The sequence below is a fragment of the Ctenopharyngodon idella genome, chromosome 5 (genome assembly GCF_019924925.1).
Source record: "Ctenopharyngodon idella isolate HZGC_01 chromosome 5, HZGC01, whole genome shotgun sequence".
NCBI classification, from domain to species: Eukaryota; Metazoa; Chordata; class Actinopteri; order Cypriniformes; family Xenocyprididae; genus Ctenopharyngodon; species Ctenopharyngodon idella.
In genome coordinates this window covers 20476513-20490631 of record NC_067224.1, presented here as the reverse complement: position 1 = coordinate 20490631, position 14119 = coordinate 20476513, and the positions used below count along the sequence as shown (strand labels likewise).

Below are 14119 nucleotides of genomic sequence, written 5' to 3'. Positions count from 1 at the left end.
GGTAACAGAACTGTTCTGAGTTTTATGTGAAAAAAAACAACAACCCCCAAATAAAAATAACTATTCTTCTTTATAATAAAACTTTACTTTTATTATAGTAATAAATTATTATCCCCCTTTCTCTCTCCCATTTTGCTTCTTGTCTGCTTACTGTCCTATAATAATAAAGGCAAAAAACAGCAAAAATAAATCTTTAAAAAAAGAATATTAGGCCTATAACTCCTACATAGATTCAGTCTTCCACGTGTTCTGTAGCTTTCAGAAACAAACTAATTCAAAGCTTATAAGCACTGACACCGCAAGGCCTATCTCAGCGTTTGAGCACATTTTGTGAATTAGCGGCTATTCTTCAAACCTAGTGTCCTCAACTACCTAGTGTACACTGAGTTTGGTCAATCAGTAAAAGCCATTTTAACAGAAGGCTAAAAATTTATATTTAGTCAAATTTTGAACGAATTCCCCCAATCACCTGCACATGAAAACTCGATGGTTCTGCACAAATCACCTAGGCTGTGTGACATATTTTAGCTTAAAAACTAATAAATACACCAAAAGATGAAAACAAACTATAAATGTTTTTTTGGTAGTATTTATCTGAATTTAAATGTCAGAAGCATAAAAAAAAAAAGAAGACATATATGGTTGAAAACACTGAACAGTTGTGATATATGATGAGCACTGAGCGCGTCCGTCTCTGGCTCAGCTCCAGCCAAAGCGCGAACACAGATTTGAATTTAGCAGCTGATAACATGACACGCACTGAATGTTTTAATCACACGGTGATCTACGCTTCAAAGGGTTAATTATAAAATGTAAAAATATAATTTTTTTTGTCTTTTGGAAGCTGCGTTCAAATCCATTTGGCTGAAAAATATGGGCATGACACCTCTGATCACCAGGGATCCAGCGATATGGTATTTCACCGAAATCTGGGTTATGATATGATAATATCCTAATTTTTTGGTTTAGTGTATATTTATTCAAAATTCTAATTTTCCCCCTCTTTAATCTGCATTGGAAAAATAATAAAATAAAATAAAAAATCTAAACCACAGATATCAGTTTAATTAAAAATTAATATTTGCCAATACTGTTAAATTATCATTATTACTGATTATTTTTAATTTAACAGTGTCTGTAAATATTGAGTATTTTATTGTGCATGCTCATTTTACTTGTTTTTACATTTAGATTACATGTCATCATCTAAAGTTTACAACATTAATCATTAAAAACACCGATAATTTAATAACACCTTTAATAATTAATATCGGCCAATTTTCCGTTATGGACCATATCATGAAATTAATTATCAGCTTATTGTATTGGCCAGAGTTTTAATATTGGCACATCCCTAATATTTTCATTTATTCTGTATTTTGGATTAGGGTTAGTTGGGACTTTGTTTCAGTAAAACAACAATCGAGTGTACATTGACTTAATACACTGTACTTTTACCAAAAACATTCATAGAAATAATATAACTAAAAGTGATGATTCTTTAGCATGTGAATATCACAGTATAGTGATGTAAAATGATGCAAATCTTAAAGTAAAATAGTATTTTTCACTACCCCTACTCACTGGTAAATTAGACATATTAGACATAATGTCAACAGGACAGCAAAACCAGAAATCTTTCCAAACGCTAGTAATACAGAGCACTACGACTACAACTACTGAATCTTCTGATACCTTGTGAACTGGTCATTATCGTACAATTGGCAGCGTGACTGGATATTTTCTGTGCATCCATATAAGGGTTTCACAATGGCTTTGAAGATTAATGAGTATCACGGAGGGCACTCAAGACTCGCTGATACTTGCATATGTATGAGATGTTGATTGAGCAGTATCACCACGGCACCTACTGTTGCCACGGCAGCAACTGAAAACCTTTGCTAATGAAAGCCGTTTACCTCTGTGCAGCTCCTCCCTCCTCCACGTGGGCCACGATGATACCGTGAGGAGAGCGTTTGGACCCTCGCCCGCCCGTGATCTGGATACCCAGTCCGTCTTGACCCTTCACCATGTGCATCTTCCAGATCCGGCTGCCCTCACAGGGCTGTAGATAAGAAGAGGGGGATATATTTATCCGTATGCTGGAACAATTAGGAATGTGCTGTATTATATAACACTATAATACCAAAACTCCTGCAGCAGCTGTTTTGTGATTTTAACTTACATTACAGTTCCCAAACTGTTACCCATTTTATGCTGTGTTTCATGCAAAACAAAAAAAAAAAAAAAAAAACGAATAATAATCTTTGAACAGACTGTTTCAGTAAATTTATAGCCTATTTCTCTCAAATAAGAAAAAAGGTTTTGTAAAGGTAAATGGAAGAACTGAACTGATGCATTTTCCATTAATTTTTTTTTTTTTTTTCTTTAAATCCAGGCTTACTTCCTCCTTTGGAAAGGCCATAAATCAGAAGAAGGGAAACTTTAAGAGCACCTGTTTCTCACAGTTTCAAGAGCCTCTTCTCTCACTGTGTGAGCTGCACTTCAACAATCACTTATATATTACCGTTAATATATATTATTATACTTATATAATACCATTTATGCTTTTGTCCTTCTATCAGACAAAAATGAAGATAGTAAGTTCATCAAACAACAGAACAGACATTTTAAATGTCAATGTTTTGGACTATTATAAAATATATTTATAATAGACTGTGAACTTTGTTCTCATGTCCTGTCTGTTCTTGCATTCACTTTTTGTGATTTTATTTTATTTATTTTTTTTTTTGCCTATTATGATGGCTAAACAACTAAAAAAATGTATTATTCTCTGCTTCTGAATGAAAATCAAAATAAGTGACAGCTTTATTACAAGGTTACATGAACCTGATCCTGTTTCTTAACAGAAAAACAGACATCTTCCTAACTGTACTTCATATATGTACAATATGGTTTAAAAGTCCATTACATACAATAATGTCATGACATTCAGAGTCCTTTTTTTCAGTCAGGCTTCAAATGCATGAATTCATTTTAGCCACTGAGTCATTTATAGCTATTGTGCCTGGCATCAAAGCTTTTCTAACAGTAACGCTAACACAGAAGTCTGTGAATTTTCAAAAAATTAATTTAAAGATGGGTCATGAAATAAGCCTAAAAATATATTTTAAAAAATATTCAGAAAATGATTCCCTTAGCATGCAAATTTGATCTTATATAACCTTTCATATTGTTAAATTCTGTCAACAGAGTTGTATTTTGTAATTCAAAGCTTAGTTTTATGTCTGTATGTATAAAGTTAAAAGATTTTTTTTTTTTTTTTTTTTCAAATGTTAAAATAATTTATTCTATCACCAGAAACAATAGCCAACATCAGAAGGCTTGCCAAAGAGGCCGAATACATAGTGAAACACTAGTGAACACTGGCAAGATGTTCACAAGATGGAAAATAATAATAAAAAAAATAATAAAAAATAAAAAGGGGGGGGGGGGATTCTTCACAGATACCACACTTGCTAAAACGTACTTTTTAGGTATTAGCTAAATATACTACCATACACAAGCCTGGAGTCAGAAAGATTTTTTGATTCTTTAATTAAGCAAGAATGTATTCAATTGATCAAAGTGACAGTAAAGACTACACTGCTACTTTATTCTATTTCAAAGAAATGTTGGTCTTTTGAGCTTTCTATTCATCAAAGAATCCTGAAAAAAATGCCATGGTTTCCATTAAAATATTACACAGCATGACTGTTTTCAACATTGATAATAATAAGAAAATGTTTAAGCAGCAAATCATCATATTAGAATGATTTCTGAAGGATCATGTGACACTGAAGACTGGAGTAATGATGCTGAAAATTCAGCTTTTCCATCACAGGAATAAGTTACATTTTAAAATATATGAAAATAGAAAACAGTTCTTTTAGATTGTAATAATATTTCACAATATTACTGTTTATTTTAATCAAATAAATGCAGTCTTGGTGAGCATAAGATACTTCTTTTAAGAACATAAAAAGAATCTTACTGACCCAAAACTTTTGAACAGTAGTGTATGTCTGATTAACCTGAGTAACCTGCTTGGAAGAACTCATTATTTTTGCAATTCTGCTTGCTGCCTCTTGTGGCGCAGATGCACACTTCACCTTTAACACATGGCAGTTGGGTTAGCACACACCTTTGAACTACAAACATGCTGCCACTTGTTCACATTTCCTTTGAAATCTGTCTAGAAGAGGGGCATGTTTTCAAGGAAAGCCTGTCGGCGGAGTGAATCACCGACATGGGATATCTCACTGAGATGGTCTGCTGCCTCTCTTCTGACTTTCTCACGCTTTTCCTGTTCACTGTCAAAATAAGCTTACACATCCTCCCTCTGACATGTTCCTTCGCAACACGCTTGCATAGACACATTAATGCTACTAATTACTCTCACGGTAATCTCACTGTATGTCTAGGAAATTTATTTTATCACATTTTGGAAAAGTGTATTTGAGAGGGAACAAGTCCATAAACTGTAATTAATGTTACACATAGATTATGTTTCCTGTCAACTGGGTTGTGAAGTCAGTCATAACTGATTAGTCATCAGTGTGTATAAACTACAAAGATTAAAACACTGTGAATTGTTCTTTGATATTGTGGTTGGTGAGGTGCAACATAATGGAGACACACATTCTGGTTGAGATATTACATTCCTCCAAGGTAATGTGACTCATTTCAGTGGCTCAGTGTGTTATTGTGTAACTTCAAAATGATTTTTGATTTGCTTTAAAACTGGCATTATGTGACATGATTCTAACCATTTAGATAATCCACTGAAAATGGTAAAAATGTGCAGATTTTCTCTTAAAAAGCTATTTCTGTCTAAATTGACCCTAAAAATCAACTTTCGTTTAAGTAGACTAATGTTCTGGTTTGGGGACCTTCCATTCAAAAAGCATGAACCGAATAATTTAAAATCATAAGGTTGCCTTATAAATAAAGCTTATCCGTCAGTTTGACTGAATGAGCGGTCATTTTCCTTCTTGTTTTATTTTTTTAGACAACATGAGAATAACGTAACGATTGGTATTTTGTTATAACAAGAATATCTATGGCAAGAGCTTTTTTCAGTCGCTGAATTCTTTTCCTCAGAAATAGTATGAAAAACAATAACATATGCTGCACATTTGTGGTTATTTAAATTCACGATATATCCCATAAATAATTCACTGGAAAGCATGAAGAGTCTCTAATTGTTCTCCTCAAATCCTCACGTTTCTTTCCAGGTTTGTTTTCACTGATAAATACAATTTATTATCTGTCAAAATGATGGAAATCACTTTGAAATAGTATCACGCAATGCTGAAGTTAATAAATATTTTTGATTAAGGCAATGTATGTTACATAATACAGATATATATTACTACAGTGATATTTAAAGAATCATGCTTTTGGGGTTATTCATGGTCTGTTGAAAGTACCTTGTTGATGCTTTTACACTTTTAAATATCCTTTTAATGTTCGATGGTTGAAGGGTGAGTAGAATAATGTCATCTCATTGCACCTAGTTTAAAAAAAAAATTATTATTGTGTTAACGGAAGTTACACCCACAGTTCTTGCAAAACTTCATGGGGTGTGGGAATAAGGTGGATATTTTTTACATTAATAATAAGAATACACTGATATTTAAATTCTGGCAAATACCGATAAATGTCCATTAATAAAATTCTTGTACCATTTTGGTAAAAATAAATTAAAAATAAAAACACTAAGAACTAAAATCAAGATTTAATTTTTTAAAAGATTAAGAAAGGTACAGTCTAAACATAAAAATACCGGAAATGAGAATTCACAGTTAAATATCCAATAACAACCAATAATAATTATTAAAAAAAAAAAAAAAAAAAAAAAAAAAAAATAATAATCTGCCTAAAACCAATATGTTACTAATATATTGTGCATCCCTATTTAAGCAATAAGGTATGAGAGGCTGTGCTGTATTGTGAATAAGTCATGGCTGAAGGGCGTTGTTAGGCACGACGCGAAGCGGAGCAGCACTAGCCTTGAGTACCTTATTGCTTATTGCTTTTATAAAACAGTTACCACACAATACAAATATTAAAGCCAGAAATATGTATCAGTGCAACTTTCATAAAGTAAACTTTTTCTAAAAGCTATCCATCCACCAGAAAAAATAGTCCCTGACCGTGAACAGCAACAGAAGTTACATTTTCACACCATTAGATGGTGGCAAAGACTGTCTTTATGAGTGTGTCAGTCAGTTGCGAAGACTTTTATATTGAAAAGACTGAATTGTTGTGAACACGGAACAAGACACAACTGACAAATGCTTTGACTAGCACTGTCAGTCACGGGAAAACCCCTTAACTGTTAAAAGGACAAGATAATACATCGATTTTTTATTATGAACATAGGACTGACCTGAAGGAAAATGCTAAATCTGAATGCAGGTAATAAACTCGCTCACTCGATCTCTTTCTCACAATACTCTTCTACATAATACAGTAAGCTTCAATGAACAATATCAATTGAGAACATACAGTTTACATTGTTAAGAGTGGTTGCTAAGGGTGTTGTGTAGTGATACACAGAACTGTTGGGTGAAGCGGTCATAGCCGTGTTTTATCGTAAATAAAACCAATCAGAATCAAGGACAGGAACTAACTGTTTTATAATAAATAGTATAACCCGCCTCAAGCCCTTCAAAGAGCGTGTATTTGCTAAATCTGTGTGTGGGAAAACTTTTTTTAAAATTTCATTTTAAATGGAAGTTAAGGACAGTTATACAATTAAGCATATGGATTCAGTCTGTTGTCCTTTCAAGTGGCTTTCCGAAAATTGCTTGTTGCAGAATCTCATGGAACCCGCACCTTGTCGGTCTTTAAAAGGCCTGTGTGATTGTTCAAAATCAGACACATACAGCTTTTTGGGATGATCCCTCCAAGCAGTTCTTCCAACCACTGGCACATGGATACATCTAGAAGAACCCTTATGGTTATTTTGAGTGAGCCACTCAGTTTAAGGTCACAAGACTTACATGCTCCAAGGAACACTAGCGGTCCCAACGGAGAATCAAATCGGAAACATGTGCAGTTAGCCGCATTGTGGGGTCCAAACTTCTAATTACATGATGAGGATGAGCATCAACCAACCACTCATCCTCAAAGCAAAGTCAATGGCAAATGTTTGAATTTGTGCACTTAAAGGGCGTTTCCAAAGATTTTAACGTGCCCTCTTTTCTGTTTGTTTGCTTGTTTATTTATCAAATTTTATGCTGACATTTTATGGCCATAATCTGTGTAACTTAAGTTATATATTTTATATTTTAATCTAATATTTTTAATATAACATTTTATATTTTTAATATTTCTACAATACTTAATAATTCTTACCTGACTGGAAGGTTCACTGCTTATTGACTCAGTTTTGTAGGATTCAGACAGGCGTGAGTGTAATCGGCTGGGTAGGGTGGCCGTGCTCCCCAACTTCAAGTGATTGGATATCACCTCCGAGGAGCCAATGAATGGACTATCATCGGTCGGTGTGTCCTGAGGGGTGCTGCTCTCTGGGGACGTGACCTCTGCCTCCATGGAGCTGTAGCCATTCTCATGCTCAAAGTCCCGGCTATCTTTACTGTCTTTGCTGTCGCGAGTGAACGATGAGCGGGAAATGACGCCAAATTTGCGAGTTCGTTTTCCATTCTGCCCATTCTGTGTGGGGCTGCCAACAGGCTCATTGGAGACATTGCGCCGGTGCTCATTAGAGACGTCCACACAGTTGCCCCCACTGCTGCCATTGCATGGAGGGAGAGGAGCCTTACGTTTGATTCTTCGCAACATGATCAGGTAGATGCAGCCTCCATTCCAGCACTGGTCTGCCAAGTAACTGTGGAGAAATAAGATTAAAAAAAAAAAATGAACAAACTGCTAGAACACATGATCACAAATGTAAATTAACCCGTTTGGTAGCAAAAAAAAAAACACATTTTCTAGCATCATTACCAGGGATTACAGAGCTGTCCATCAAATCAAACATTTACAATCACATTAAATACGCTAGTCAAATACTGTACATGTTTACAGATCACACCCAAATGACCTATTTTCTTTTGTGGAACACCAAAGGTGAATTTTTTAATTAATATCTTGTTCACTCTTTTACATGTAATGAAAGTGAATGAAGACCGGGGCTGCAAAGCTAAAATAAAGCAATAAGCCCCAAGAAGCCGTGGTTTGCAGTGAATTTATAACAGCTAAGGGGCATTGTTGAAAACCCTCTTTAGCTATTATAAATTCACTGTAAACCACGGCTTCACTGAGCTTATTGCTTTTATAAAACATTTATCACACAATACAAATATTAAAGACAAAAAATATGTGTCAATGCAACTTTCATGAAATAAAATCAATAAAAGCCTTCTTTCCGCCGGAAAAAAATAGTCCCTGACCCTGAACAGCAACAGAAGTTACATTTATTATGCAATTAGATGGTGGCAAAGATTGTCTTTATGAGCGAGTCACTCAGTCGCAAAGAATTTTATATTGACACTTGTTCTGAACACGAAACAAGAAGCAAATGACAATGCTTTAACTAGCGCTGTCAGTGTCAGCAGGGCACGGGAAAACCCAGTAAATGTTAAAAGGACAAGATCGCAGCGGACATTCAAACGGAATTTTTTTTATTATGAACATAGGACTGACCTGAAGGAAATTGCTAAATCTGAATGCAGGTAATACGCTCGGTCACTCGATATCTGTCTCGCAATACTCTTCTACATAATGCAGTAAGCTTCAATGAACAAAATCAATAGAGAACAAACATATGTTTACATTGCTAAGAGTGGTTGCTAAAACAGACGCAGCAACATACAGCTTTTTCCATAACAGGAATACATTACATTTTCAAATATATTCAGATAGAAAACAGTTCTTTTAAACTGCAATAATATTTCACAACATTACTGTTTTTACTGTATTTTTGACCAAATTCTTTAAAAAACAAAAACGTAAAAATCTTACCAACCCATGACTTTTGAACGATAGGGTATATCACATTTTGTGTTATATGAAAGGTCATAAGAACAACATGAGGGACAGTAAATGAAAGAATGTTATTTTTTGTGTGAATATGCCTTTAACCTGTATAATTCAGAGAGCAAACAAAGGAGTTTCTAAATCTGCCATAATTAATGGTTGTGGGATTATCTGAGAGTTTTTGAAATAAGGAAGGGCACTGATACAGAACATGTTTGACACCATGTCTAGACATGTCCAAAGACAGATTCATGACAGAAGAAACTGATATATGGTACCTGAGGGACATGTCCTGAGACATTCCACATTAGCTGATGCAACTTAGAAGTTTAACTGCTAGCTGCAGAAAACACTGCATATATGGTTTATCATATATGACCTCCATTTTAGCTCTTCTCTCATGTGATTCTCATAAAGAGTGCTTGGATTGACATTTAGCTGTATACTGAACATGTCTGACAATCTCAGCTGGTTGAGACCTTATGTCATTATACATTAACAAGTTAAAATGATTATAGTTAATCATTTGTTCTTCTTGTTTTGCAGAGTTTGGTTTTAATGATGTCATATAAAAGGTGACCTCAAAGTACAAAGAATGAAGGATTTATATATTTTAAATAAAGCTTTTAAATGCTTCATCTCATCCTGATATCCTTAAAGGGATAGTTCACCCAAAAATGAAAATTCTGTCATCATTTACTCTCCCTCATGTCTTTCCAAACCTGTATGACTTTCTATCTCCTGTGGAATACAAAAGAAGACATTTAAAGAAATGTCTCAGAGTGTTTTTTGTCCATAAAATGGAAAACTTTTGTGTTCCACAGAAGAAAGTCATACAGATTTGGAACGACATGGCAGAATTACATTTTTGGGTGAACTATCCCATTAATGCATTAAAACTGGCCAAATAAAGACGTAGACAAACTTCAGAACAACCATCTAGTCCTAAGAAATGTAATAATAGGTCAAAAGAGTGCACACACCTTGAGTTTAACTGATGTCAGGGTCCCAGGGTCAAATGAATGAACAATGTCCTTCAATATTATGGCAAGACTACATCTAATGCCGCACACAGGTCTAATCAACTGTGGCTGACTGATATGTTTCCCCAGTTTTCCTAGCTTCCAGCTGTACAAAGGCATGTGAGAGTGGACCATCTATGACAATGTCCCCCTGACTAGACATACTGACAGTGCTGATGTAACACACCAACAAAGCATTTGCTTACATCCCCTAAATAGCAAGCCAGACAATGGAGGAGATACTAATGAAAGAAACGAAAGCGAGAGGAGGTGTTTTAGACACAAAGAGTGAAAGAGAGTGATTAAATGTGTCATGAATGGAATATCATAAATATATGCTAATGTTTTTTTTTTTTTTTTTGTCATCAACAGCAGTATATTCAGTCTCAACACCCTTATACTTAGACATCGAGGAATCTCAATGACAGTCTTTATTCATCTTTGAATGTTTGCTTGTTGACATCTTTATCCAGTGCCGTGCCATCAGTTAAATAATATGCAACAGTATATGCTACTGTTATTCAGTAGCATGTATGTTTCATGACATACCTCACTTAAAGTGGTAGTCATGTATATATCAACCTCTGAGTTTCAGCTCAAATCATCTGTCAAAATGATGCATTCTGCACTCTGGCCAGCTGCTAATGACAGAGCGAGGTCAACCGAGTCTGTTGTTTAGATGATTACAGGGCCTGGACATGCAAACATACCATATGAATTCATCATCAAGATTAGCAAGAACTGTTTTCAAATAAACAACATGCATGATAGCTTCAGGTCTGATCCTCTCTAGAGATCAGGATCAATGAGGTATGCAAATTCACTCACATTAGATCTCCTGGAAGTAAAGCATGCTGAAAGTACTGAAAGGACTGTCAAGTTAAAAATACAACAAAGCGAGAAATGTTCAGGAAACGGCAAGTCGATGAATTCCCTGAAGAAGATCGAGGCATAGTATTTATGCAGTATCTGACAGCGTGCTTGCTTGTAAGGTTTAGACGTTTTAAGGTAAGAAAGCACATCTGTGGAATTTGTTGGTTTGACAGCAGCTGTGGTCTCGCTTTTGTTCAATAGGAGAGAACGGACTTTCGGCCTCTAATGTTCCTTTTTTTGTGGCGTTTCTTTCCCTCAGTCATCTAGCTGATAATGAAAAGTGTCTGACCTATTTCTGTCATGATCTGTTTTCCTTGAGCTTTCCTTTTCGATAAGAACAAAGTTTGTAATGTTGTGGGACTCGAGACAAAAATCGTCCCACATGAAAATCAACGGAAAAAGGAGAAAATATCTTGACATAACTCAACTGAAACTATCTTGGCACAAATCTGCCACATGTAAAATCCGAATCTGCTTTCCTAGATTTTGATGATAGTTCCAATCTCAATGGCAGACTGGAAAAGTTACAATGCATTCCAAAAGATGCAGATAGATGATACATTGTCTGGCTCGGCTGCGGAAAAAAAAGTATTGTGTGCCTCAACGCCGTTATCTTAGCCCATAAAACCATTAAAATACTACTGATGATTTATTTTCAGATAACATGTGGACAACTGGCATGCATGTCCCAACACCTGTATTTACATCGTGCCAACAGAGAGGAAAAAGACGAAAATATTTGAGGATACGTTGTTTGTCGTCATGATAAAATGGAAGTAGTGGCAGTAACAAGTCTTAACAATGAGATCAATAGCATGCATTAAAAAAATAGGCAGGGTAAATTTGAATTTAATGCAGTTCACCTAAAAATGAAAATCCCATCATTTACTCATCCTCATGTCATTCCAAAGGACCAGACTGAAAAATAGGTGTGAAGAAACACACTTAAATATAACCTGATGATTTGTGAACTACAGCGAGACATTTTCAATAAATAACCTAAATTTTGGCTATATTGTATGGCTTCAGAAGACATACAGGTGTATAAGAGTCTCTAATGATACTGTTTTCATAATTTTTGACCTTGACTTTCATTAGAAAGAAAAAAACAGCCAAGATATTCTTCAAAATGTCACACTTAGTGTTTCACGGCAGAAAGTCAAAGGGATTTGGAACAACATGAGGGTAAATAATGACACAATTTTCATTGTTGGGTGAACTTCCCCTTTAATGAAAGGGAAAATGAGTTTTTTAAGTCTGCAGTGAGTGAGTCTGTGGTTCTAAACGTGATTTATGTACGTGATGTCATGACTTAGGTTCAGTCCATGTCATTACTTAATCTTGCTAGACTGTTCAACTCATGCTTTGCCAACCCACACATGCGGGATCATGAGCAGAGGGCAACATAAACATTACATTACCACACAATAAAGTGATATAACAAGACCCTGTAATGGCACTCATCAACCTCACATCAATCAAAAGCCATAAACTCCTTTCATTCAGGCCACTGATCAAACATTTAGCCAACTACCATCTGCATCTCTGAGCCATAGTGATGGATGTAAACCAGAGAGCAAAATGCAGGGAACGAAAAAGTTATCAGTGGAGGTAACGAAGGGAAAAAGGAACATGGATGCAGATGAATGGTTGAAAAAACCTCCTTCAGCCCTGTAGCCGTGGTTTGCTATCTCAGCAGGTGTGTGCCATGCACTAATGGAGCACTGTCAGACGATCGCCCACATCAGTGTCCCACCGAAGCAGACACGTTTATTACACTCGAGAGAAACAACTGAAGTGAAAAATGAGATAAAAACCTGCCGTTCTAAAGACCCGTTATGCAAATCAGCATCTGATAAAGACCAAATAAGAAGAAAAACAAGCCATGATCTCAGCTCTGGCACAAGGACAAGGAATTTAAGCTGCTGTAAAAGCTAATAGGTCTCAGAGAAACCCAGCAACAGGCCTGCATTGCCTCTTTCAGCCTAAACCACAGCTGCAGTAGGGAAATCCATCTATTCCAGCCAAACACAATTTAAGCAGAACGGTGACCAACACAGATTGGCTGAAGCAGGCTCGAAGCCCGCATCTCTCTGAGCGACGTGGAGTGATTTGTTGTCGTGGAGTGGAGGACGCCCAAGACCTTTCCCATACAGTGTTGGCTTAATAATTCAGAGCTACGTCTCCCTCTAAAGCACTACGTTTGCTTTTCTGCAATCTTGGATTTGGCAGACTCCTCAAAGTGGCGCCTATGCCTGGATTGTATTGTAGGTGCAGACGTCAGGTTGAGTAGATGCTCATTTATATCCACAGCTGAAACCTCCTGAAAAGACTTTTCCCATGGCTGTGAGCCAAGCGACTGCAGACGTGCATAAAAGTTTACACCTGGATATCATATGCTGCAACAGATCCTGCATACTCACAAGAACAAACCGATACTGTGACAGGCCAAGTAAGGAAATCCCATTTCTTGGGTTGGATTTAGATACTTTTCCAACTTATTTGCCATAACCATAACGACTTGCACAGAAATACCACTGAGGGTTAGGTGTATGATATTTTGTCACATTATGACATTGGATTACAGGGGCACAAGAGGAATACAAAGAAGCCTGGTGTGCTTGCACTCAAAGAATTTTTTCTTCTTCCAGTATACACATATAATAATCAAAAACAACAAGACATATGATAATAAAATTAAGAATAAAAATGAAAAAGCACTATAAAGCAATGGCTCCATGACAGGATGATGTTTTTAGTCTTAAAGCAGATGCACTTAGAGTTCCTGCCAAGTGGAATGAATTCCATCAGTCCGCTGGAGAGGAGAAGGGAGAAAATCGTTCTACCACTTCACACCCACAGTCTTGTGTTTGTCATGATATGTGTAATGAAAATAAAAGATCATATATGGCAATATAACAAATAGATATGTGACCTCATAAAAAGAGAAGAAGAGTGTAGGAGCAAATTTATATAAACTGATTTCTGGTTTATGGACTTCTGTTATCAATGATTATTATGCAATGACTTATTAGAATTATTATATAAGTGCTTCTATCCAGATGCTGAAAGAAGTTTCAACACTCCATTTCATATTATTTTTATGTATTTGAAGGGTCAGGGTACAGACAACAACTCTGATTTATGTATTTGAGATGTATTTAATCCTCCAAAAGACTTTTGAAATATAAATTCAAGTAAACAAATTAGAAACAATC

General features: G+C 35.7%; 1 protein-coding gene across 4 annotated transcripts in view; it reads right to left on the bottom strand.

The window, feature by feature from the left end:
- The window catches only part of pdzd2 (PDZ domain containing 2), a 74564-nt gene that overhangs the window by 26587 nt on the left and 33858 nt on the right, over positions 1-14119 (bottom strand). For all 4 annotated transcript variants that reach the window (XR_007930379.1, XM_051895000.1, XM_051894998.1 and 1 more), the window contains 2 exons: positions 7366-7858; positions 1920-2065 (listed from right to left, as the gene is read on the bottom strand). Coding sequence is in view for 3 of the 4 variants with exons in the window: in XM_051895000.1 (XP_051750960.1) it covers positions 1920-2065; positions 7366-7858 (639 nt within the window). In the remaining variant the exon portion in view is untranslated. The remainder of the gene's footprint in view (positions 1-1919; positions 2066-7365; positions 7859-14119) is intronic.